Below are 26,123 nucleotides of genomic sequence, written 5' to 3'. Positions count from 1 at the left end.
ATATTATAGTGAATCATGGGAATTTCTTTTATGATCTCATGTTCTACATAAAAACAGCTCAGCTTAGTATGACCCAGTTCCTGTGGGCCAGATTCTAATTCCTTCTGGTTTCAAAAAGCAGAAGCCCTACCAAATGATTTCCTCTGGATTGAAATACATTAAAATGGAATAAAATTTCATCTCCAAACTCATTACATTTTCCCTCAGATACCAAAGTACAAAAACACAATGCTAAATTTCTTTTAAATTATTTTATTTTTGTGTAAGCTAAAAGGAAATTTACACACTGAAATCTCAAAAGACCTGGGCATGCACATTCACCTTGTTAGAGGTTCCTCTACATGTCTTTCTTTTTTCCATAGGAATTTCCCCAAACATTTAAAACCCATAGTTTTTACTGTATATACAGCCTAAACCATAGCAATCTATGATTATGTCATTTTACACTGTGCAAAATCCTCAAAAAATAGTGGTACGATAAAACAAAAAAATCATTAAAACAAGTAAATTTCATTGTAAGACATTCATATAATTTGGTCCTTCTCCAAACCAAACTGATTTAAAACAGACACAATCTCTTTAAACCCCTCCAATCAAGTTCTGACAATGATCCATACCCTACAACAAAACAGCAATCAATTAAGTACCTCGCAAAAGGTCAAATAGCAATATGCCAGATTGAAAAGATTAAAAAAAAAAAAAAAAAAGCGCAAAAATGTTAACAAAAGCCAGATCTGAAACAAACCCACCACACGTAAAATTGAAAAAAAAAAAAAAAAAAAAAAAAATTAAATGGAGACTTTGGAGCTTATTTGTGATAGCAAAAGTAATTCAACATATGATATGAAAAATTAATAGAACATTCAATGCAATCTGAAAAGACTGAAGGGGATTTCACAGACAGTGGAGATTTGAGTTTTTAATTTTTTTTTATTTCAAAAGTTTTGTAAGAAGGACACCACCAGTGTATTTCACAAAGACATAAATGTATACACCCCAGCAACACAAAAAGAATAAATCTTCAAAAATGTTCACCCCCGATTATTTACATTTTTTCTAATATAAATTTAGGACTTCAGTATGTAAATAAATATACATTACTATGTATACCTTTCTAGTGCGGCTTACCAACAAATCAGCTGAACTTTTTTTTTTTTAATTAGAGCAGGTATGCTTTTGATGGTAGGGAAGGGCTGGAGGAAAGGAAAAGCAATTGAAAGTGTCCAATTCACATCGGTTATCAGTCTGCTTTCTCTTGGGACCTTGTGGAAGGTGTTAACGTGGCTGGGAACATCAACACCTTGGCATGCATGAACGTTAAGTCAGGAAGGCTAGCGATCACCTTGATGGCTTCTTCACTTAGGTGCTCTTCTCTTTTCGGTTTCCTATTGACAAATGAAAACAGAGAAGTGTGTTGATGTGACTTTGCTGTAGGTCAAATGGGAGAAAATCCACTCCCAAGGCAGACAGCGATCTGTGGGGACTTCCTCTATCAGGTCCCGAACTTCCTAACAGCTTTGTGCTGTGTGCTTCCTCCGCCAGCTGCTGAGTGGCTCACAAAGACGTACGTCCTTCTTATGTATGCCAATTGCAGCCAGGCACGTCCCTGTAGATATTCACACGGACCTACGCACGGCCCACAGATTTGCTTAAGGCTGGAAGCATCTACTGCCCAGGCACCCTTTTAAAATGTTACTAAGCTGAAACATAATGCCAGAGCCCTAATAAAATTTCACCCAACTGGATTTCCCCCTGGCCCCCTGCGAAACTACCAAAATTACTTCAACATAAAACAAAGTATGTCTGGCACAAGACCTTGTAAGTCATTTTAACCTCAGGCGTTCTTAATCCCCCATGGGGAATTCCAGGAGAGAAAGCCTTCACCTCAAAAACACCCAGTTTCGGCCCCACCGGGACAGACAGAGCAGGTCCCAAAGCAGCACGGGAGCCGGTTGTGGACGTGGACAATGGACATACTCCACAGACGTGGAGTATGGCAGGACATACTTGGGGAGAGGGGGAATCCCCAAATCCTATGGGTTCTGTAAATGGAGGACATTTTATTACACTGACCCCTGCTACTAGAGGTGACAGGGTTAGTGCCTAACACAGGAAGAACTCTTTTTGACCCGGGGCCTCCCAGCTGGTGAGGTGCAGAAATGTCAAGTGAGCCTCAAACGTGGCTCAAACTGAGCACATGATTGTAAGCCAACCTTTATTTTTTCCAGGACATTAAATATATTGAAAGAATAGTTGTAGTCATACAGATATTAATTTTAGGCCAAAGTTTATTTTTAAATTGTTGACTCTAAAAAGCCCAATTTTCTTTTATGGTAAAGGATAGTTGGTACTATATTAGGTGTGACACAAGTTATTTCTTCCACCTAAATATGTTCTTTGGGATGGGGAACAGAAGTCAGGAGATGAAGCAAGACAAGATAGACAGACCTAGGCCTTTATTTCATACCTAGACTTTTCTGTTAATCACTTTTGAAATCAGGCTGAAATTAAAAGACTTAATAGAATGACTGAAAAATCAAACATCAGAATTTTAGGACCAAAGTTCTTCAATAGGGGGTCGAGCTTCAGGCACACTGAAACCATCAGATCAACCAATACTCAGTTCTAGGGTTTCTCAGAAGAATGGAATAGCAATCTAGTATTTTCTGATTAAAATCTACACTTTTAAAAAATGTCTATTTTTGAAGGAGAGAAAGAGTATGAGCGAGAGAGGTGCTGAGAGGGAGGGAGACACAGCACGAAGTGGGTTCCAGGCTCTGAGTTGTCAGCACAGAGCCCAATGTGGGGCTTGAACTCACCGATGGTGAGATCATGACATGAGCCAAAATCTGATGCTTAACTGACTGAACCACCCAGGTGCCCCAAAATCTACATTTTTAATTGCATTTAAACAACAGCAAAATTCTTAGGTGGATATCTGGTGAAGAAAAACCGGATAGTTCATTTTTTTTAAATGTTAATTTATTTTGAGAGTGTGTGTGTGAGTGGGAATGGCAGAGAGAGGGAGAGAGAGAATCCCAAGCAGGCTCTACACCCAGTGCAGAGCCTCACATGGGGCTCGATCCCACAACTGCGAGATCATGATCTGAACTGAAATCAAGAGTTGGACGCTCAACTGACTGAGCACCCAGGTGCACCCCACCCCCACGGATAGTTATTTTTAGTCTCAAAGTGAAAGACTGGAAGTGCATAATGGAAAAGGCCAACCTCTCACCAACACTCAATCTTAGCATCACTAATGATGGAGTCAACTAGATATTACGCATCTTCTGATGTGGTTCAACACCTGTGCCGTTTACCAGTCAAAACGCTTTACCTGAGTTTATATAGTATAATATAATAATTTGTGGATATAATTTCTAAAGCTTACAGGAAATAAGGGGAATAGAGAAAGATATTAAATACTACTTGAAGGAAGCCAACAGATAAAATCCAGAAGTTGAGACATTCTACAGGACACCTAGACTGATCTTTTTAATAAGCTAGTGTTAAAACTGAAAACAAAAGGCATGGTGATAGATAAACCATATTAAAGGAGATTTGGGAGCCATAATGGCCAGGTACAATCATTCTCTGCTTTGTTAAAACCAATATTCAATTGAGGGGATATCTGAATATAGCCTTGGTATCATATGGAATAAAAATATGAAGTGGACAGATGGAGATCACAGACTGCAAGGGTAAGTTCAATTCAGTATGGACTACAAAACCTCACTTTTGGTTAAAACACCACACATACGTATATGTTTCCATAGAAAATTATCTGAAAGAATACACTATCTGAAAGAAGGAGTTATACCGACCTGAGTGGTAAGAATGTGAAACTAAGTTTTAACTTTTTGTATGCATTTTCTAACTTTCTATATAATCTACCTTACTGCTGCTGTAATGATAAATGGTTGTCAAAAACAGGAACAGATAAAATTATACCTAAACGGACTTTCTCCTTTGTGGAGTGCAGTTGGGGAGTGGGAAAGGAAAGCAATGTAGAAGCTTCCACCCAAGAAATGGTTGGTAAAGATGACTCCAGGCTTTTTACCAATAGCCTTACTTCAGAGGCACTCCTCGGAGGCAACAGGAAATTGAACAAAGTTTACAGAGTTCATAGTCTGTGTATTCATCTGTACTCAATGTGCATTGATGTGATCTAGTTTTTTTTTTTTAGCATATAGGAAGAAAATGCTTGAGAATTTGAAAATAAAAATTGTATCACGAACATTTTTCAAGTCCAAAAGCAGTGACCTAATTTTGATTTATATTCTTTAGCTAAGATTTATCCTTTTGTCAGTGGAATGCAACTGAGAGTCTAGAAACAAACTCAACAAGGGTGCCAAGACCATCAATAGGGTGAAAAACAGTCTTTTCATCAATATGGGCTATCCACATGTAAAAGAATGAAGCTGGACTCCTATCTCACACCACATTCAAATATTAAATCAAAATGAATCAAAGGCCCAAATGTTAAGAGTTGAAGGTACAAAACTCAGAAAAAAAACCCTAGGTATAAATCTTTCGGACCTTGAAGTAGGCAATGGTTTCTGGGATGGCTATCATCACAAAGTCAGTGAGAATGCAGCGAAACTAGAATTCTTATATATTACCGGAAGGAATGTAAGATGGTGCCACTACTACGGAAAATAGTTCGGCAGTTCCTCAAAAAGTTAAACATATGACTCGGCAGTTCCACTCCCAAGAAAATTGAAAACATCTGTCCACACTAGAACTTGGACACGAATGCTCACAGCAGCATTACTCAGAATAGTTGAAAAGTGAAACAGCCCAAGTATCTATCAATTGATTAATGGATAAAGAAATTGTGGTGTAATCACACAAAGGAATATTATGCAGCTATAAAAAGGAATGAAAAGTACTGATACACACAACAGCATGGCTGAACTTGAAAACATGTTCAATGAAAGCAACCAGATACAAAATGTCACATACTATAGGAGTCCATTTATACGAAAGAATCAGAATAGGCAAATTCCTGGAGACAGAAGGCAGATTAGTGGATGTCAGGGGCTGGGAAAAGTGGCAGATAGGGAGTAACTGCTAATGAGCATGGAGTTTCTCTCTGGGGTGAAAAATATGTTCTGGAATTAGTGGCAACGGTTGTGCAATGCTGTGAACGCACTAAAAACCAATGGATTTTATGGTATGTGGCTATCTCAATTAAAAGATTAAAAAGAAAAAAGATGTATGTACCCCTTTTGGCAACTAGTTTGGCTTCTATAAACCTGAGTTAGAGGTCTGTGGCTACTAACTAGGTGGCCACCCACTGATTCAAATAAGGAAGAAATTTTTCTCTATATTAGAAAAGGTGAGCAAGAAGATGGAACTGTTTTAAAACTAAGAACTCGTATTTCTTTAAAAAGTGAAAAGTCATTTTTTTCTTACATATGCAAAACCACTTAAAAAAGAGAATGCTGTTTGTTACACATCAAATTCCTCTACATGTACCACAGTTTCTTAACCCTCTCGTGCCTTATAGTCACTCTATCTTCTGTGTACTGTCAATAGCCAAGGTTTTGCTGAGCTTTACTTCCTGTAGTTTATTTTATTCAAAAACAAAAAGAAAAACAAAACGTAAAACAACAAAGACTCCGAAATTTTCTGAAATGATACCTGCCATCCCCTTTTCTTTTCCCTGTACGACTGGGATTCATTCATGAGGACATCTTACAGGATTACCTTCTAATTGTAAGACTTGTCAATATTTGCATTTCTTACCATTTTCAAATAACTAAATCCTCAAAGTTGAGGAATACAAAGCTGGCAACTCATTTTTTTCTCAATTTGTTGTTGAAATTTTTTTTAATGTTTATTTATTTTTGACAGACAGACAGCAAGCGGGGAAGGGGCAGAGAGGGAGGGAGACATAGAATCTGAAGCAGGCTCCAGGCTCTGAGCTGTCAGCACAGACGGGGTGGGGGGGGGGGGGGTGGGGGAGGACGGAACTCGAACCTATGAACCACAAAATCATGACCTGAGCCAAAATTGGATGCTTAACTGACTGAGCCACCCAGGCACCCCTCAATTTGTTGTGTATTAAACATGAAGCCGGATAGATACTAGAGAGCAATTCAATGCTCTCAATGTTACAACACTAACCTTAGGATACACACAATAGTTTTAGTTCATTCCATAATGGTACAGAATAAGGGAAATAATGAAAATAACTTCTTAAAAGTAATAAGAGTTAAAAAAGTTCCCTGGTGTACAAGGGATGTTTCAAGGGTGAGTTAAAAAGAAGAGCAAGCAAGTTAAAAATGTGGTTTAGAGCTCCTCCTAATGGCACGAAGACAGAATTCTGATCACTGGGACTCTAGTTCATTGAGATTGCAGAGAAAAAAAGGTAAGGAAACAGTAGGACTGTCCTTAGAAAAGACTGTCCTAAAAATAAGCAGGGGAAAGCCCAAACAATAAAAGCATCAGTAGTTTTTTTTTTTTTTTTTTTTTTAAGTCAAAGGTAACATTTGGCTAACATATATAGAAGAAATAATGGATGAGATTTGTATGAGAAGAATTTTGACTTGTAAATATGCTTTGAGAAAAGAAAAAATTAGAAAGCAAAAAGAATCCAGAGAGGCTTCATTTACAAGTAGGTTTACTTAACAGGAGGCTTTAACAGTGTCAGGAGGCATTACTACAAAGAAATAGGAACAATGAGAATAGAGAAAATCTGTGGATGAAAGGAAATGTGCGTGCATGCTATAAGTTTATTTTAGGGAAAAGCTAAGGGTATCCACAATTATAATAATGCTCTTATATAATTATACATATCAGTAATATAAAATATCTATTGAATGAATGGATATTTAAGCACAAAATACAGTTTGAAAGGCAATGTGATAAACTCAAGCCAAAGTTTTAAGACAGGTAAGCATTTATTATTCACAAGAAAAAAAGATATATACACACACACACACACACATATATATATGGGTGTATATACATATGTGTGTGTGTGTGTGTGTACATATATATATATATATATATTTTTTTTTTTTTTTTTTTTTTTTTTTTTAGAGTAAGCAGTAGAGAGGAGGAGACAGACAGAATCTCCATGCTGGGTGGGGAGCATGATGCAAGGCTCAATCTCATGACCTTTAGATCATGACCTGAGCTGAAATCAAGAGTCAGATGCTTAACAGACCGAGCCACCCAAGAACCCCCCAAAAAGGCTTTTTTAAATGGATGCTTTTCTATAGAAGAACTGATTCAAAAGATAAATCTGAACCTGACAAGAGGAATGTTTTTATTTAGGACTAAGGGCTATAATACTTCTGCCAAAGTGGGCAGCTAACAGATAAAGATTTCCACTTGAAGATGCTGAAGAAGAATGGATTTGGGACAGCACAGTCAGTAGGCCTATCAACCAGAATTTGCTCTTGCAGTAGTGATTTCCTGGTTCGCAATGACTACTTCTTGTTAGGAACTGGCCTACTCTTATGGCTCACATGTCAAAGCAATGGCTTATTATTCCAGCGCTAAATTGTGTAAACCTAAAGGTTTCCTGAATCCTAAACACAAGGCCCAAGTGACAATCCTTCTATCTGGTTCCGACACGGAGAGAGAACTGCTTTTCTAAAGGCCACACCCCTGGCCTCCCAGAAAGCCTGGCAAAGCAAGCCTTCACATCCCAAATCAGAGGTGCTGCATATCAGCAAAAATGAAGAAAATAAAATAGTAGCATCCCCTACTCCATCTTAAGCCAGGACTCAAAAGATGAACCTACATGACTCTGGGAGTGTGAAAGTGGGTTCCCACAGACGATCATCTCAATGGTTATGAGGAGAAAGAGGGACTGTTTCTACAATGGCTTATGGTCTCAATACTTAATCAGAATTCTCCTCTCTGAAGTTTGGAGGGTGGAGTAAAAAAGAGAAAAACATATCTGTCAGCCCTTTCCAGCCTCTTATGAAATAACTCTGCTCTAATAAAGTTCATATTAAACATAGTTTGATAACTGTTTTCTGGAATTAGGCATCTATCGATTTTTTATAAATACAACACGAATTTTAATACACATTTAATATTGAAATACTGTCAACTTACTCGCTTTCCCATTTAGGCAGTTTTGTTAAACACAGAATTCAAAATAGGGTGTAATGAACCCTAGCTGTTTACCTGGTAGATGTGCTTGTCTTCTCTACTGTGGACATGAGTCTTGCAAATGCATCAGTCACTTTGAGGCTTGAGGTGGAGATTTCCAGCTTAGAAGTTGTTAACTCATACAACTCTGGATCCACACCTTATAGTATAAAATGATAGTCAGTGATGGCAAGCTGCAATAGGTTACTCAATTAGCTACAGTCCAAGATGCAAAAGGCAATTATTCTGTAAACATCTGAGTCTTTTCCAAGCATAGCACATCTTTAGACTACTGTAGTATTGAATTTATTTTTTACATTAGAGATTCCATGTTTCAGAGTTTTTATGAAGTAGGAAAGTACTTTAGCCTTAATCTAACATTTAGGTAGTGGCTATCAAGCAATTATTTCTAAAATTTCTGTCTGCTATGGAAAACTCCCTCAATTTTAGATTAGTTAGCGATAAAAGTTATCCATGTTTCATAGAGTTCATGTTTGTTACATGACATTTCAATGTTCAAATGTACTGATTAACCTCATTTTGGAACTTCCCTCTCCCTCTCCAACCATCTTTTCTCCATTACTTTACTCCTCACCAAAAGATTTGGAAGCTAACAGGAAGTCTCAAACATGGTAAATGACTCAGTTAAATATATTCTGACCATGAGGACATGAAGCATTACTCAAAGCATCAAATTATTACTAATGATAAATTATATACCACATTGTTTTTTCTTCAGGTAAGAAGGAGGGTTAAATATTCCCAGAAAAATATAATAAAAGCACAACTTTTAGACAAAATGAAAACTGTCTCAAGGGTTAATTATATTTCTATGGTCTCATATCTGATCTTGCTTAATTCAAAATAAAGATGAGGTCGGAGAGATTATAAAAGTCTATAAAAATTCTCCATCTGACTTCACTAAAATATGCACATATATTTTTATATTTCCCTTGAATACAGATTTATATTAAATAACAATGACTATAAAAACACTGAAAATAACAATTAGATATTTTTGATTCAAATGTTGGATAATAAAGACTCAAATAAAAAACCTATTAATCCTATACTCTCTTTGGTACCAGCAAGTTACTGGAGATAAAAAGTTTAGTAGTTTCAGAATAAGAGAAAAGCAGATTGTAAGGAAGAATATCTTACAGTTTCATCAATTTTTACTTATTATTCCTAAAAAGTTCTGAAGATCAGCAGATAAAGTTACATATACATATAAATACTGATGTTGTAAGTTTCCTCCTTTTAAGATATTTTAAGGGTAAGAAAAAAAAAATCAGGAACTGCCTTCTATTAACCACCTTTGCAGATGAGTAGCAGATGTAAAAACAGATCTCAGATGTTTACAGAAATCAAACAAGCAAAAGCAGCTTCCACAGTTATCATGTCCAACAAGGGAGGAAGGCTATAGAAAATGTTTGTTGACTCTCCCAAGTTCTTAATATTTCATTAAGGTACAGTTTCAAAATATACTTAAGGCCTTTTATTAGTATTTCTAGAAGTATGTAGCTTTCAATTAAAATCTAAATAATTGTAGATGCCTGTAAGGGACCAAATGAACCCAAAGTACCTCCTTCCTCCACTGTGAAAGGTTGGATTCCAAGTAACCACAAAATTTAAGCTGACGTCTAATATATAATGCAGAGTAAACAACTGCATTTCGACTGGCAACAGGAAAGTGGTAGTAAAAATTTGGTTGGGTTTATAAAATACTGGCCATTTGGCTGTCAAAGAATAAAGTGGGAAATAAAAAAGAGAGAGAGAGAGAGAGAGAGAGAGACAACACCCACCGCCCCAGCCCAAAACAATGACCATCACAAAAAAAAAAAAAAAACAAAAAGGGGAAAAGTATCAGGACTATGTATTTTTCAAAAACAAGATAACTATTCTACGCTAAAAATTGGAGTAATTTTTTTAATGGAAGAGTTTGCTTGTTTTTTCTTTTGTTTTCTTTTTTTACTTTACAGAACCTTAATGAGGCATAGTATAAATAACTATAAAGCTAGCCAACCAAGTTCTATGCCAACCTCCTAATTCTCACACACAAAGTAATTAAATAATCGCAAGCTAAATAAGACAAAATGACTTTCCCAGAAACAAGTCAGAAAAAGTGCAAGCAAGTGGTGAAATGGAATACTGAGAAAGGTGCTGATACCTGTAGCTTGATGGTAAGTTCTAACAAAACCCAATAGCAATAAAAAGAAGCCAAAGCAAATTTATAGTAATCAAGTTTACACAGCAGCTAGAGCATACTAATGAAAATATGGAACAAAATTATTTACAAGGTTCCAAAGTAAGGAGGACCGCATTTGAGCATGCTAATTTCACTTCTATTACAACTCTAAGCTTCTGAAACCACTTGCTCTTCTCAAAGTTGTGTATACTGAGCCTGGTTATCAGGTGATTTCTGTACTTCTTTATATGGTGAGATTATTTGTGTTATGGATGGTTTTCAACTGAGTTTGAAATGTAATGAAGAATTAAGTTTAAACCAGGTTTTAGGTGTCCAAAAATAGCGACCTCATGTAAATTACAGTATGGTTCATGACAAAACAAATCTGAGAGCAAATTAAAAATGGGAGCTTGGTATTTCATTCTTAGGAACACAGTAATGAGGAAACTGATACCCAAGTTTTTGGTTGTCTTTTCTTCCCCCAATTAAGTATTAAAAACAGCTAATTAGGCTCACCCAGGTCATTTGATAGCTCAAATGTATTTAGAAGTAACTTGAGTAAACAGTAAAATATCATTTGGAAGTCAAAACCAGAGACAGATTGGTTTTTCATATGCTTACAAAATCTCAGAAATAACGAAAATGATAACCAGGGGCTTAGGTTTGAGAAATCCAGTCATTCTACCAAATGGCCTTAGAACTTCCTTACAGTAGGATCAGTTCTCCATAACCAGATTTTGGAGAAGGATGTTCTAGCTTCCAGGCTCACCCTTATCTGACTTGTATGGTCTCCCCCATTTCCCACCATGGCTCCTAAACTGCTGGAAGAGGGTGGTATATTCAAGTGGAATGGAACAAAACCAGCAAATTCTCAGGAAACAGGCTGGCTGTGTAACTGACTGCTAGTGGGGATGGAGAGGGATCCTCGCTATGCATTCTGGGCATCAGCATCTATATAGCACCCCAACAGCTGTCTGGTGATCAATGGGCATGATTACCAGATCACAAGGCGGGATGACAGGGACTCATTAAAATTATATTGAATAAAATGTAAACATAAAAATGCCATTATATTTTAATCTTTTATTCAGTTAGAAAATGACAAAGTACATTAGTCCTTTGGTCAATAAACTGAACTTCGCAGGGCTGAACATTAATTTAACAGGCACTCCAGTAAGTTTTAATTTCTAGCTTTTAATATCTCATAGCAATTATTTTCTACTATTAGCTTCTGTAACATTTTTTTCTTCATGGAAAACTAACAGAATACTTTCTATGTAAGAGCTACATGAAAACTACAGAATAGTTCTATGTGGGACCTATATATAACTAAGTGCTAGACTAACATTTTGGAATCTAATTATACACTTAGCAGTAATAAACAACTAACTGAATGCTAGAACTTGTAAAGGTTCTATTATCACAGGCACTACAACGTAAAGTCATCTTTGTATACTAAAATATTCTTATATCTCTAAACCTGTATATTCTCAAATGGCTTTATAGAATATGCTTGTAAAAATAAGCATATAAAACATCACATTTTCCATTTACAGGAAAAAAAAACCCCACAAACCCCGCTTTTAACTAAGGACATTAGGGCCATTTTACTCCTAGAAATTACTTTCAGCTCTGAATATTACACTTAGAAAGCTTTCTTTAAGACACATTTCACAGAAGTCAGTTGTTATAATCAGATACTAGGAAATAACAATAGATAAAAGAAAAGTATCAGAAAGATATTAGAGAGAATACAATCTATTCGTTTCCTTGTTTATAGGAAAGTCACGTGGTGTGGTCATGCTTTTTAGTAATTAAACTAGAATTGTGGTTTGAACACTCTGCTGACCTGGGATTGTGGTGCTGCTGCTAGAGCTACTGTCATCCACGGGCCCAAAGAAATCAAGGTTCAGAAGAGTGGAACCTCCACTAGCTTGAAATTCAGTGACCGTGTTGGTGGGCAGCCACACAGAAGGTAAGCCAAGGGAGGAGGGGTTATGTGTAAAAAGGGGTAAGACACACACTTGAACATGCAGGTTATAATTAGTAGTCATTACACATTTTAAAATCAACATTAAAACAATGTGTACAGTATTAGTTTTTCATTACTAAGGACATTTCTAAAGTAACAGTTTAATCCAATGTACATTTTCTCATGTACAAAGTAAATAATTTAACACTTAGTAAGGTTTTAGTTAGGAGTTCAGTTCTTTCAATCAAAACTCGAAGCCATACCAGAAAGACCAAGGGGAAAGTGTACCCGTTAAAGGGAAACAATACTTTAATCTCAACCCAACATTAAGTCACTGTACATGCCCAAATCAATCTTCCTTGTTAGTAATGTTGGTTTCTAATTAATGATTTTTAAAAAGTGACAAAGTTGTCAGTTTCAGGACACACACCAATACATTAACTTGGTCTAAATTAAAATTAAGAAGGAATGTCATAACTGCCCTACCCTGATGTGCAACCTCAAGCTGTACTGTTCCCCTTTAACTCTGAAACAGTAATCAGAAATAGTATACATTTTTAAAGAAGTTGTTTGTTAATAAAAAGCATGATGATTTGACTGAATAAGACACCAGACAACAGCAAAAGGTGCATCCAGGCTTTCCTTCAGCACTGTATTCAATTGGATGCTTTCCATGTCCTAGGACCCCCAGTCTAAGGTAAAGCTGATAGAGCGACAGGTGTATTAGACAATGGCTCAAATAACTTATGAAGTGTAAGGAATAAGGGTAATTGTATCTTAAGATCCAATTAAAATTTGTGGTGTCAACACACTGGAAAAGTAGCATTTGAAAGACCCACATTACTAGAATAAGTTATTCCTTTTTTAGGATTTTCTCTTAAAGCCATGAGAGAAACCAATTATTTCTACAACTACCTACTAGTACTTTGAGATAAATTTTAGAAAAAGATCATGAAAATCATTCATTTTCCATTTGCATAAGTGCTCTATAAAATATTATTAAATCTGAAAACTACTTTGAGTCAATAAATATGGATCTATTTGCACATTGTTTTTGGTTATATAATTGTGCTTTGTGCTTTTTTTAAGCAGCCTCTAGCCACAAGACTTTGCATCCAAGAAAATTCCACAAATTAAAACTACAGAAACAGATTTCAAGTGAACTGGTCCTACCTAAAATATCATTTAAACTACTTAGATATTGTAAAAAATAAAGAAGCTTTTTACGTAAGATAAAGAAATCAAAATTTTACCTCTACTGCTACCTGAATTTGGACATTAATACTGTTAATAATAGTAATAGCTGTTTTGTTTTTGTTTTTGTTTTTTTTTTGAGCAATTACTATTCAGAAAGAAAGCCTGAATTTCCAAAGATAAGAATAAGAAGTTATGTTCAAACAAAAAAGGAAATCAGCAGAGAGAAGTTTGTCTGAACTTTGTAGCTTTCTTAACTCTAGCTCTGGTGCTAGAGGCTCTACGGAGAGACGTACCATCTAAAGGGTTAGTAAGGCCACTGCTACTCCAGTCAAACTGGACGGGTGGTAGAGACTCCTAGAGTTGAAAACCAAAAAATCAAAATTAATCAGTACAGGCTGTAGCAACGTAAAGAATCCTTAAAACAAAACAAAAAACTATTATAGCAAGATCATTAGGCAATGAAGTACCTAAAGACAAAACTGGGATAATTTACAGTTTCGGAAGATTATCTAAAAATATGAACACAAACTGAAATTGAAAAACTGACAAACAGTACAGCTTATTGATATTAAGAAAAACTGAGAAATGGAATTACTTTTATATTTTCAAACATACTTAAGGACTGATTCTATGTCAAGATTTCAATCTATTCTCAAGTTATGGTTGAAAACTACTGGCTAGATTATAATACAAATATTAAAAAAAAATCACTGACTTTTTTCACTGGAGTGATCTACTTAATATTAAATGACTGGCCACTTAAAATTTCTCAGTAGATGGTCTAAAGCAATAGAGAAGGTACCATACTGAAAAGGAGGAGATTTGCGTTATCCAAGACCGAGTAACTGCTAATTAACTAGTTGTAGGATCACGTGTGGTTTAATTTAACTGGTCTCTTTATATATAAAATGAGAAAGTTTAGAGTCCAAGAGCTCTGGTTCTTTACAATTGCCCAAACTACAAAGAAAATTATGGGCCAATAAATAGGAACTACATTTAAAATAAAAAAAATCAACTTCTCTAACTTAGAAATCACTTATAATCAGTATCAGAATTTAATTTTAAAAATAATGTACTTAAAAGTATACTTCAGAGCTTGTTTGCATATTCTAGGTTTTAAGATTTTGTTAATTGTCAAACACATAAATTGAGCAAATAGTACATGTGAGATGGAAAGTGGTACAAAATATTTTAAAAATGATCATTGCTTTAAGAATAGTCTTAACAAGAAAAAATTGGGATTCTTAGTTTTCTTTCTTCTTTTATTTTTGGGGTGGTATTGACAACAGTTACTGAAATAACCTGTGTTCTAGAAGACTCTTAATACCAACATGTTGCTCTTTTTTTGGTAGTGCTTACCACTATGCTTTATTGTAAGGTAGATATTATTACAACTTTATACTCATTTTTTTTTTTTTTTCTGTGTAAAGACTTGTTCCCTGTAGGAAAGGAGCATGAATTGGTTATTTTTGAAAGTCTAATTCCATGATATTATAATACAATTGCCTTGATAATTGGGATACCAATGATAAGCATGTTACTATAAGCATTTAGTCTTCCCTAAAGTAGGTCTGAAGATTTAGGAGGGAGGTATAAACAAAGCAAAATGCTAATATTAGTAGTTGCCAGGGGTTAGGGATAGTTGGGGGTGGGGAGGGCTATTAAAAGAATTCTTTATGGTGACAGAAGAGTTCTGTATCTTGATTGCAGTGGTGGTTACACGTATCTATCCATGTGATAAAATGGCATAGAACTATACACACACATTGAAATCAAGTCATATTCCTGGTTTTGATATTATACTATAATTAGTAAGCTGTAATTAGGGAGAGAAACTGGTGAAGGGTACAAAGCATCTCCTCTATACTATCTTTGCAACTTCTTGTGAATCTTTAATTCTTTCAAATAAAATTAATGCTGGTGAAAATCTAGTTTATAACCTACCTGCAAGAGTGATAAACACTTAGAAAAGATCTTTAGCTGATCTCAGAAACCATCAAAAAGCTGTAAGTATTCCAACAGATTCAACTATTATTTTACTTAGAGACACTGAAACCTTTAGTCCTATTGAATAGTGACTGGATGGACAATACTCAAGTTTATGCAATAACAAAATTTCTGGTTAAATGGAGCAAAGCTCTTTCATTAACACGTTTTATCTAAATGATGTCAAGTAACCGGTTGCTTAGAAATATTTCAATGATTTGCTAGGCATTTTAGATTCTCATCCAGATATAGGTCATTTTGAAGACACAGCCAATATTATAACAATGAGGTGCTAAAACATGGCTCAACATTTAGTGGAAATAAGACAGAAGTAAAACAGGACACGTTGGCAATTATAAGCTAACTAATGGCATTGCCAAGGAAGACTTCTTAAAGAGAAAGCAGCATTTTAAAACAAACTTAAGCAATGAGGTATGATTACTGTAGAGACTAAGCACTAAGGAAGAAAAGGTAATAATAAAAAGAGCAAAAACATTATATGTTAACTAAATGGAACTTAAGTAAAAACTTCAAATTAAACAAAAAAAATTAAGTACCTTTAGATTTATCCTCATTTCATGGTTTTGTTGCTTTGGTAATAGCATGTTTTTTTATTTCTGTTCCTAATCACTTGTTTTTAGTATATATAGAAATATAGTTCATTTCTATATATTGATCTTACAGCCTGAAATTTTGCTAAATTCACTTATTGGTATTACTGTTTTTGTAAATTCATTGGGATTTTCTACGTAGATGGATGTCATTTGTTAATAAAGACAAAGAATACCGATTAAGAAAAAAAAGCAACCCCCGCCACCCCCCCCCCCAAAAAAAAAAAAAAAAAACAATGGGAACTAGAAACCAGAGACTTGGGTTCTAGTCCCAGCTGTACCACTGATGTATGATTTTGGGTACATCATTTAGCCTTTCGAAATATATTCTCTGAATGTAAAAAGAGCACAGTGCTACACAATTTTTTTTTTTTCTTTCTTCTAACTTTAAAATTCTGATTCACAGTGCACCTGGATGGCTCAGTCGGTTAAGCGTCTGACTCTTGATCTCGCAGTTCATGAGTTCAAGCCCCATATTGGGCTCTGTGCTGACAGTGCACAGCCTGCTTGGGATTCTCTTTCCTTCTCTCTCTGCTCCTCCCCTGTTTGTGCTCTCTCTCAAAAAATAAACTTAAAAAAATTAGAAAAATGAAATTCTGATTCACAAATGAAATAGCCACATCCAGAAGCCTAAGAGGAAATTTTCTAGTAGTGACTAGCTAGATAACTGCTAGCCAGAGAGCTGACTCAATTCAGCAGTGGATAATGTGTGGTTAATGTACTGATCTTGCTAAGTAATAGGGGAATCAGTAATGGCACCATGAATGATGTGACCTTGACATTCACTGAATAAAGATTTAAAAAAAACCAAAACAACAAAAGTATCATTATTGCCTTTTGCCCACAAGCTGTTTTTTTCAGGTAAAAGTATCCTAGAAAAAAACACCAGGAACAGTTGTTAAATAAGTCATTAACCTCCTAAACAAGAGATGCAATGGTAGAAACTAATTTGGAAGAAACAATAAAAATCCAGTGGGTACCCAGATTGAGCCAGATCAGAAAGCAGGCAGTCGTAATGAGAATTATACAATGATGGTAAATTTGGAAGTCACTGTTAGTGATGCCAATAAAAAAACATAAAAGGAAGGTACGGTGTATAGTTGACCAAAAAAAAAGGTATTAAGCAGATCTTTCCTGACACATTTTGTTGAACTTCTAGTACTAAAGGCTATGGCTGTTTCCTCCGGATATCATGACTAGTGGAAAGATGTAACGGTATTACAGCATGGCCAAAACGTAAAGTAAAAATAATACACACACTGCCTGCCAGAGAATAGTGGTAAGAAATATTGCTTTACATTAGATGTTTCTAAAATATTTAAAATATTCAGGAGTATGGAGCCAAGCAAAGATCATACAATTTAGTGAAGAAGGTGTGCTGAGGTGCCTTCTGATACGTGTATGAAGTATTCAGTTTGAGTGTCTGTATGCCGACATGTTTCACGTAGAATGAAGGCCTACAAAGGCTTAAGTTGATTCAGAAATAAATTTGAGGGGCAACTGGGTGGCTCAGTCAGTTAAGCATCTGACTTCAGCTCAGGTCATGATCTCGTGGTTCGTGGGTCTGAGCCCCACACTGGGCTCTGTGCTGACAGCTCAGAGCCTACAGCCTGCTTCAGATTGTGTCTCCATCTCTCTCTGCCCCTCACCCGTTCACTCTCTCTCTCTCAAAAATAAGCATTAAAAAAAAAAAAAAGAAATGTGAACAACTTCGATTGGGAGATATTTTCATTGGCTCCCAAAAAGCCTAAAAACTTAAGCTAATGAGGATCACAAACCCCAAAAAAGGTACTTAATGTTTGTGTATTTTTTAAATAAAGAGATGTATGCACTAAACAGAATAAAAGCATGTGATTAAAGAGAGTTGTTTTTTTACATAATTAGCAAGAGACCAAGTTCCATCTTCTAGCAAAGAAGTTAGATGTGCTTAAATGCTGCTGAGAACTTCTATACTTGACTAGAAAGGGGGACAGCAGTCCTTGGATTATAAGTATATATATGGGTGTATGCATACGTATAGACACAGCAGCAGCTAAACACCTATCATGGAGCCCTGATTAACCTCCATTAAATTAATACACTTTAGTTTCCATTAAAAGTTCCATTAAATTAACATACATGTTTTTTATTAGGTCATCTAAGACTTATAGTCATTTATAATTGAATTCTACAAGAAAGATGGTAAGTATGAGGGGTGACTAGAATATAATATGTAAGATCAGCTAAACCAACTAGGGGCAAAAATGACAAGTGACAGCTAACTCTGATAAAATAAGCAATAGTTTATGGGGTGCAACACAGAGAAGTGGTTGGATGGAGAAGAGGAGGAGGAGGCAGCAGGCAAAACGAGCAACAAGTGGCCTCAAGCAAGAATGGCTTCATTTTCAGTAAATGTGCCAGGTAGTCTGAACCAGGTAGTTCAAGTTAGTTTCCTAATACCTCACACTGTAGGAATAATAATGTTGCTTTAAGGCAGAAGTGGGAATGTGCTATGGGAGAAGTAATTTTGGGATCTGCTTATGTAGGGCAGGCCTGAGAAGGAAGCTAAGAGCCAGAGAACAATGTAAGGACAATTAAAGGAAGAGAACTAAGGACAGATTCTACCTACGGAGACAAATTTGCCCAAAAACCACTTTGCCTGTTGCCAACCATCAATAAGGCCAGGCATTTTATGTTTCAGGCCTCCTTGCCCACTATTTCGGTGCTAGTAATGAAGTGGCTTCAAAGGGATGTTTAAGCTATGCTAAGTATAAACCACAGTGGTACACAGCCATAATATCAGATGTTCCTTGAAACACAGCTGAAAGGGTAGGACTTTGCTTTATGTTACTGTTTTCTAAAGTATATTCTTCAAAATTCTAGTTCAATGGGTGTTATGACTCCTTTTCCCTTGGTCCCTGTGGCCAAGTAAATTTAAGAAATAATTAAAATTAAATAGGGTTATTTACTGCAGGATACTCCAGAGACCTTAATATGTGTGTTGAGAATCTTCAAGGGTGGTTATTGGGTATGTATGAAAAATTTTCCAAACTTTCTCCCCCCTGGAACCCTTCTTTAGTAGAGCATCTCTGGGGGTTAGTGTTCAAAGGAACACACACTTTGGGAAAAGCTGTCCAAATACACACTTTTGTGTTAGATATAACTAAAGATGATATTTAAGGTAAAAAAAAAAAAAAAAAAAACATGGCAAGAATGTTTTACAAATGGTAATGTTCACTTAAAAATATTAATCTTCTAAAAAAAAAATGTTTAACCAGCACTCAGTCAGTTTCTAACGATGTGGGAGGAGTAAGCAAATTTTTCCACAGATAGAAAAGTGAGGGGGAAGGCTCTGCTATTAACTATATTAGACTGAAAAAAATTTGTGCTTAATGATGCCAAGGAGGTAAAGGATAAGAAAGACTGCTTTCTTTTCTTCTGAATCCGGAATGTTTTGTAAAAGGCCACATTATTTTCAACTTAAATAACTTTTATTCAAACTCTCAAAACAACAGTTTTTGATGCAATCAACAATTTTATTACTTAATAAAATTTGCAGGTTTCGGGGAAAACACACAATAGCAGATCTGAAGAGTCGGTGTCAATGTAGCATTTCCCAATTTTTTTGAAAATCAGCACTTACCAGATTGGTATGTCAGTAATTATGATCATACAATGTTCAAGCTGTAAGGGGTTTTTAGAGATGCCTGCTTCACAAAATCTTCATTTTATAGGTAAAGAAACTAGGGCCTAGATGGATTTAAAGGACTTACACGTAACCAGCTAGTGCTCAAGTGTGCCTTTTTTAAAAATTAAAGATAGTTTGTTAATTGTATTCCAAGGGATGTTAATAAGTAATCAAAATCATGTCCATCATGAAGTCAAAATTTTTACATATTTTAAACTAAAATTTATACTTAAGGGAAACACTCTGGACGTATGTGTGTATACATGCATAAATGTATCAATACACAGATATTTTTACCTGAAATTGGTCAGATGTACATGTGTTCATTTCTGGTGACATGGTGTTTGTCTGACCAATGGAAGCGATTTTTTCTGCAGCAGATAGTGGTTTCAATGGTTCCTTGGTGGGTTCTAACATACCCTGAAAAAGGCATATTAGCCATTAATGGGGAGGGGGAGAAATCAACTCAAACTTCATGAGAAAAATCAATGTAGCACAAAGTAAAAACCCAAGTCATTTGGAAAGTGCTAAAGACAAAAAGGAACTACTGTTAAATTTTGTTTAGAGAAAATTTTATAGCACTGTAGTGGAAAATGTTTTACAATAGTACCTTTGGAATCCAAACTTTTGAAGCAAGACCTTGTATTTTAAATCAGATTTGTTTTAAAGTGCCTAGTTATCACTGTTATACAAAAGCATAAGCAATTTGGAATGCCAGGGGTGGGGAAGAGGCAAGCACAACAGTATATAGTATGCAGGCCCTAAGAATCCAACACTTTTGTGACGTTTCAGACACTGAAACAGAAAAGGACATCCTTTGTACCCATTACACCATGGTGGTGCTTGGAGAAGTGAGAATTCTAAAACACACCATCTAGAAAGTGGCACTCTTGGAGGGGCCAAGATGATGGAACAGCATAGAAGCTCTCTGCTTCTCTCGTCCCTGAAATGCAGCTAGATTAGCATCGAACCATTTTGCACACCTAAAACACATCATCTAATGTGATGGGGTCTACATGCTTCAATGTATGTTTAGTATTTGAGCCTATCACCACTAGAGGATGGGAGCTTCATACTTAGTTCCTTGAATTGGCATAGTAGAGAAACAGCAATTTCAGAGGGGAAAACATCTTACATGTTCCACTACGTGTGTTAAAAATCTAACACATTTTTTGAGTAAGAAAGGAAGGCACTGAGGATGGAGGTAGAAATAAAGAAGGAAAAAAAAATCAGCAGTTTGCATCAATACTCTACCAAACACTACTAATAGTGGGTAATCATCCAGGTTAATGGCCCGCCAAAAAAAGTTTTAACACATTTTAAAATAACACTTGATAAACTCTTGAATATTTATCAACCAGACCACAGAAAAGTCTCCCTTTACTGGGGGGAAAAATATCAAAACTGCTAAGACAGCTTTGTAAGGCTAGAATCTGTAAAATCGAACCCCCCTCCCCCTCTTTTTTTTGTAAGAATCTGTAAATTTCTAAAAAGTTTTCAGGACAATCTCTCCTCTTTTCGTGTAATAGGGTATATGCTGGGGCACCTGGGTGGCTTAGCTGGTTAAGCATCTGACTCTTGGTTTGGGCTCAGATCATGATCTCACGGTTCCTGAGTTTGAGCCCTGTGCTGCGCTCCGAGCTGACAGTGCAGAGCCTGCTTGGGATTCTCTCTCCCCACCTCTCTTCTCTGACACTCTCCTGCTCGTTCTCTCTCACGCTCTCTCAAAATAAACTTAAAAAAAGATAGGGTACATGCTAACTAAAGCAATTTATAGATGCAATCTTTTTCTTTTTAAGTTTATTGTGTGTGTGTGTGTGTGTGTGTGTGAGAGAGAGAGAAAGAGAGAGAGAGAGAGAGAGAGAGAGAGAGAATATGAGAATATCCCAAGCAGGTTCCATGCTGTCAGAGCAGAGCCCCACGCAGGGCTCAATCCTGAGAACCATGAATTCATGACCTGAGCCGAAATTAAGAGTCAGACGCTAACCACCCAAGTGCCCCACACAAATTCCATTCTTAACGATGATATTTTATAAAAGGCTTTCCTCCAAAGCTTGAATGAAAATAAATTCGTGGTCTGACTCATCAGCATATACATTCTGCACGCTTTCTAGTGTGCCCTTATGTAAAGAGACCATGCAATCAGCAAACAATTACCAACCTTAGCCAACTTTTCTAATGTCAACTATCACTTAAATCAGTGGTCCTCAAAGTGGTCCCCAATCAGTAGTTTTTGCATCACCTGGGAACTCGTCAGATACTTAACCCCACCCCTACTGAATAAGAAACTCAATGGTGCCCAGCATTCTGTTTTAATACATCTTCCAAGCAATTCTGATGCATGTTTTTTATAAAGTATTTTTTTAATGTTTTATTTTTGAGAGAGAGCAGGGGAGGGGCAGAAAGAGGGGGGGGGGGTAGAGGATCTGAAGGAATCCAAAAACACAAACACATCCTTGGGCTGAGGATCCAAAGTGGGCTCAGGCTCTGCACTGACAGCAGCGAGCCCGATGCACAGCTCAAACTCACAAACTGTGAGATTATACCCAACCTGAAGTTGGATGCTCAACCGACAGAGCCACCCAGGTGCCCCAATTCTGATTCATATTAAGGTCTGAGAACCAGTGACTTAACTGACCACTTCAGGTACTACTGCTTCCGATGAGACCAAAAGATACTGAACACCTTATCTGTGTAAAGCACCATGGGAAAAATTCAGGTATAATTAAAATCTGAAACCAAATATGAAAAAGAATGTTTCTAAACATAAGGCATCATAAAGATGGAGGAGGAGAGATGTATTCACTAAATCAACTTTGGTATTAAAAGCTTATAAAAATGGTAGAGTTATTGCTAATAAAGATTGTAATTAAGGCAGAAAAATAAAGCAAGAATATCCGTCTCTAATTCCTCACAAAATTTAAAGAACTGGCTCATGCCTGAGCCCACACATAAGGATTAAGTAGGTTACCGCCCCCAGTGTGCTGAATGAAAACTCCTACAAATTAAATTCATACTTTCTACCTCAGTATATGACAGTAACACCAACCACCTCTAGAATGCTACTCCTTGAGGAAAAAAGAAATGCAAATAACCAAAGGTTAGAGTATGTCCTGGATTATATTTACCCACACAGCAAACAGTATAGGGATAATCAAGGTGTTTTGAAAATACAACGTAAGTTACATTTGTAAAGGAGGGAAACTGATAAAAAGATTCAAGCACAGGTTTTTGTCTAATTCCACAAAACTACAAAAACAAAACAAAGTAAAACATTCCAATTCAAATCAATAATTAGGCCTTATTCATGGAAAAGTTTTGTAGATTAAAAAAGGTCAAATTTCACAGCAAATTCATTTTTGCATGCAAATAAGGTTGTATAAATTCCATACCAAGCTATATTTTTCTTTCTTAAACGTTTTTCCTTGTTTTCAAAAGTTATTGGTGAAAGAATTTAATTCACCAATAACTCAAAGACACACCAAAAAACACAAACACATCAAACTTCAAAGTGTGACTGAGTCTTGAGAAGGTACAGAAAGAAAATTCCTCAGTTATCCTGGACTACCTGGCATATCTGAAAAAACAAAATTCAACATATTTGAAAAATTAATGGAAAAACTGAGGACCGATTATGGGTCCTGGCCCATTTTCAATTACTATCATTTGGTATTCCCAAGGTTTTAGACACATCCATCCATAGCTTCAACAGTGCATGATTTAAAACTGATCACAACTGGGTTACAACAAATGCTATCTAAGCCTTCAAATACTTCAGCTTCCACTTTTTAAAAGCAAATTTAGGAAGAAAAACAAAAAGGAAAGAAGAAAAAGCAAGACCTCTAAAGATACATTTTACAAAGAGTTATTATGAGCACTATATTACTAGGATAAAGATAATCTTCAATCTAAAACAAAACAGTCTCTTTAATACAGCAAGATGTCCTTAAATCAAGACTTGAAGGGATGAGATGAAAAAGGATATTAATACTTATTCCCTTAATGTTCCCACACTAAACACCCCTTAAAATATACTTTCCACATCATGCCACGTAAGATAATTTTATAGAATGAATGCAGCAATGATAAATAGGTACAGGGACGTTTTGTACTTACCAATCCTGCTGCATACATGGGCACTATAACAGGCTGCTTCTTGTTACCCGTGAAGAGCTACACATGTGTGTTAGAGAAAAAGAATGTATATTCAGAGAATGAGATGTCATACACTGAAACAGTTAACATGTTATTGCATACATTGTGAAATATAAATAGAAGAAATTGTTAAGTTGCCCATATGGGCTTGTATTTTGGATCTGTTACTACAATTCCTCTATTTTATAGTTAATGAAAAACATTACAAACAACGTTTTCTAAAAGTAAGAAATATTGACTGGAGAAAAATTTAGATGCATTTATGTTTAAGAGCTGGCATATTCAAAATACATGAGCATTTAAGCCAACTAACATTTATTTTTCTGAGGAACTAGCTTATCACAGCTTGAACAAAAGTGTAACAGAATTTAAAAACACCCATAGGTCCACTAAAGGATTTTCCAAGGTACTAACAAAACTCACAATGTTTCGGGTGTCTATTCCCAAGGAGCACAAAAGCTTCTTGTTGCTATGGGAGCCACCCCACTGGTATCTCAAGCCATGTGCATCGTGGATGTCCTGTAGCTCGGTCCACACATCCAGCAGTTCCCTGCAAAGGTCATGATGAAGCCATCAACAATGGGTTACTCAATAGCTTTCACCATGAATCCTAGTTTTAATGTGACTGTGAAATATTATACATTACAGTTAATCTTATGTTTAACACGAGTATACAGCTATTTTCTGAATAAAATCAACTGCCACCACTTATAGTCATTAAAGTAGCTAGTAGCTAAGCTAAACTCATTTGAAACAATATGTCAGTGATCAACCAAAATTTAGCCTGTTTTTTCAATTGTAAAAAATATTTTTTTTATTTTATATATATATTTTTTAACATTTATTTATTTTTGAAAGACAGAGAGCACAAGTGGGGGAGGAGCAGAGAGAAAGGGAGACACAGAATCCGAAGCCAGCTCCAGGCTCTGAGCTGTCAGCACAGAGCCCGACATGGGGCTTTAACTCACAAACTGTGAGATCATGACTTGAGCTGAAGTCTGATGCTTAACCAACTGAGCCACCCAGGAGCACCAAACTTTTTTTTTTTTTCTTAACGTTTATTTATTTTTGAGAGACAGAGCACGAGCAGGAGAGGGGCAGAGGGAGAGGGAGACACAGAATCTAAAGCCGGCTCCAGGCTCTGAGCTGTCAGCACAGTGCCTGACATGGGGCTCAAACTCACAAACTATGACATCATGAGCAGAAGTCAGATGCTTAACTGACTGAGCCAACTGGGCATCCCTTAAGACAAAAATATTTAATATTTAAGAGGAGGAAAGAAATCATTCAGCATTCCACCATATTACTGTAGCTATTTAATATGCTTTCTCTTTGAGTCTTGATCCACAAACACACAACTGCAATTACAGCAAATACATAATTTTGTATTCTTTTTTTCAGATTTTAAGCATTTCCTCATCTACATGTATACCTTTTCCAATGGTCATGTAACATTCTGTTAGACACATGCATCATTATTTGACCACAATCTTATAGTTTAAATAAGTTATTTTCACTGTTCATCTCCTATTGTTAGTAAGGCAAATTATCTTCCTGTATTTTACAGTGTATTTTATTGTAGAGTTGTGTTATTTCCCAAAATGAATCTCTTGGAGAGATTTCTGGGTCTAAGAGTATGAACTACTGTACAACTAGCATATTTTTAAATAACACATCTAAACAGTTTTAAGATGGTAAAGCATAAACCTTTTTGTCCCGTCCTCAGAAATCACCCCCCAAAAACCAAGAAGCAAATCATAATCTCCATATTTAAAAAAAAATTAAGAGATAACTAAAACTTTGCACCACAAACTTTGAGGTCACAAAGAGGGATGAAGGAGGAACTTGTAGAGGGAGAGAATATGTTCAGAGGTGGAGTAATGAGATGCAAAAGTCCAGGAATAATAACTTTGAAATTAAAATTAGATAATCAATCTAGCTCCTCTAACACCTAATAATTAATAGGAGTTCCAGAAAGAAAACAATGGAGGGAAAGTAACTGTATTGGTATTATATTGGTAATTGTCAATTCAAGAGAACTGCCCAATACTGAAGGACAGAAGCCTCCAGATTGAAAGGTCATATACCTAGTGTTCAGTCCATTTTAATAAAGACTCATATCAAGATACTTCATTGTGAAATTTCAGAATACCCACAACAAAAAAAATCCTAAATTATAAATTTAACATAAGGGTAGAATAAAAATTTTACTACCCATGTACCTTTATTTCT

General features: G+C 35.9%; 1 protein-coding gene across 5 annotated transcripts in view; it reads right to left on the bottom strand.

The window, feature by feature from the left end:
• Positions 1-236: 236 nt before the first annotated feature.
• Positions 237-26,123, bottom strand: part of AFTPH (aftiphilin) — a 66,673-nt gene continuing 40,786 nt past the window's right edge. For 2 of the 5 annotated variants that reach the window (XM_045446235.1, XM_045446236.1), the window contains 7 exons: positions 24,315-24,441; positions 23,853-23,909; positions 20,034-20,156; positions 13,766-13,826; positions 12,153-12,236; positions 8,152-8,275; positions 237-1,385 (listed from right to left, as the gene is read on the bottom strand). In XM_045446235.1, the coding sequence (XP_045302191.1) occupies positions 1,241-1,385; positions 8,152-8,275; positions 12,153-12,236; positions 13,766-13,826; positions 20,034-20,156; positions 23,853-23,909; positions 24,315-24,441 (721 nt within the window). In that variant the 3' untranslated portion in view covers positions 237-1,240. Of the gene's footprint in view, positions 1,386-8,151; positions 8,276-12,152; positions 12,237-13,765; positions 13,827-20,033; positions 20,157-23,852; positions 23,910-24,314; positions 24,442-26,123 lie in introns of those variants that run through there. The other 3 variants (XM_045446237.1, XM_045446238.1, XM_045446239.1) reach the window with 2 other exon arrangements.

The sequence above is a fragment of the Leopardus geoffroyi genome, chromosome A3 (assembly GCF_018350155.1).
Source record: "Leopardus geoffroyi isolate Oge1 chromosome A3, O.geoffroyi_Oge1_pat1.0, whole genome shotgun sequence".
NCBI classification, from domain to species: domain Eukaryota; kingdom Metazoa; phylum Chordata; class Mammalia; order Carnivora; family Felidae; genus Leopardus; species Leopardus geoffroyi.
This window is presented reverse-complemented; position numbering and strand designations above follow the sequence as displayed.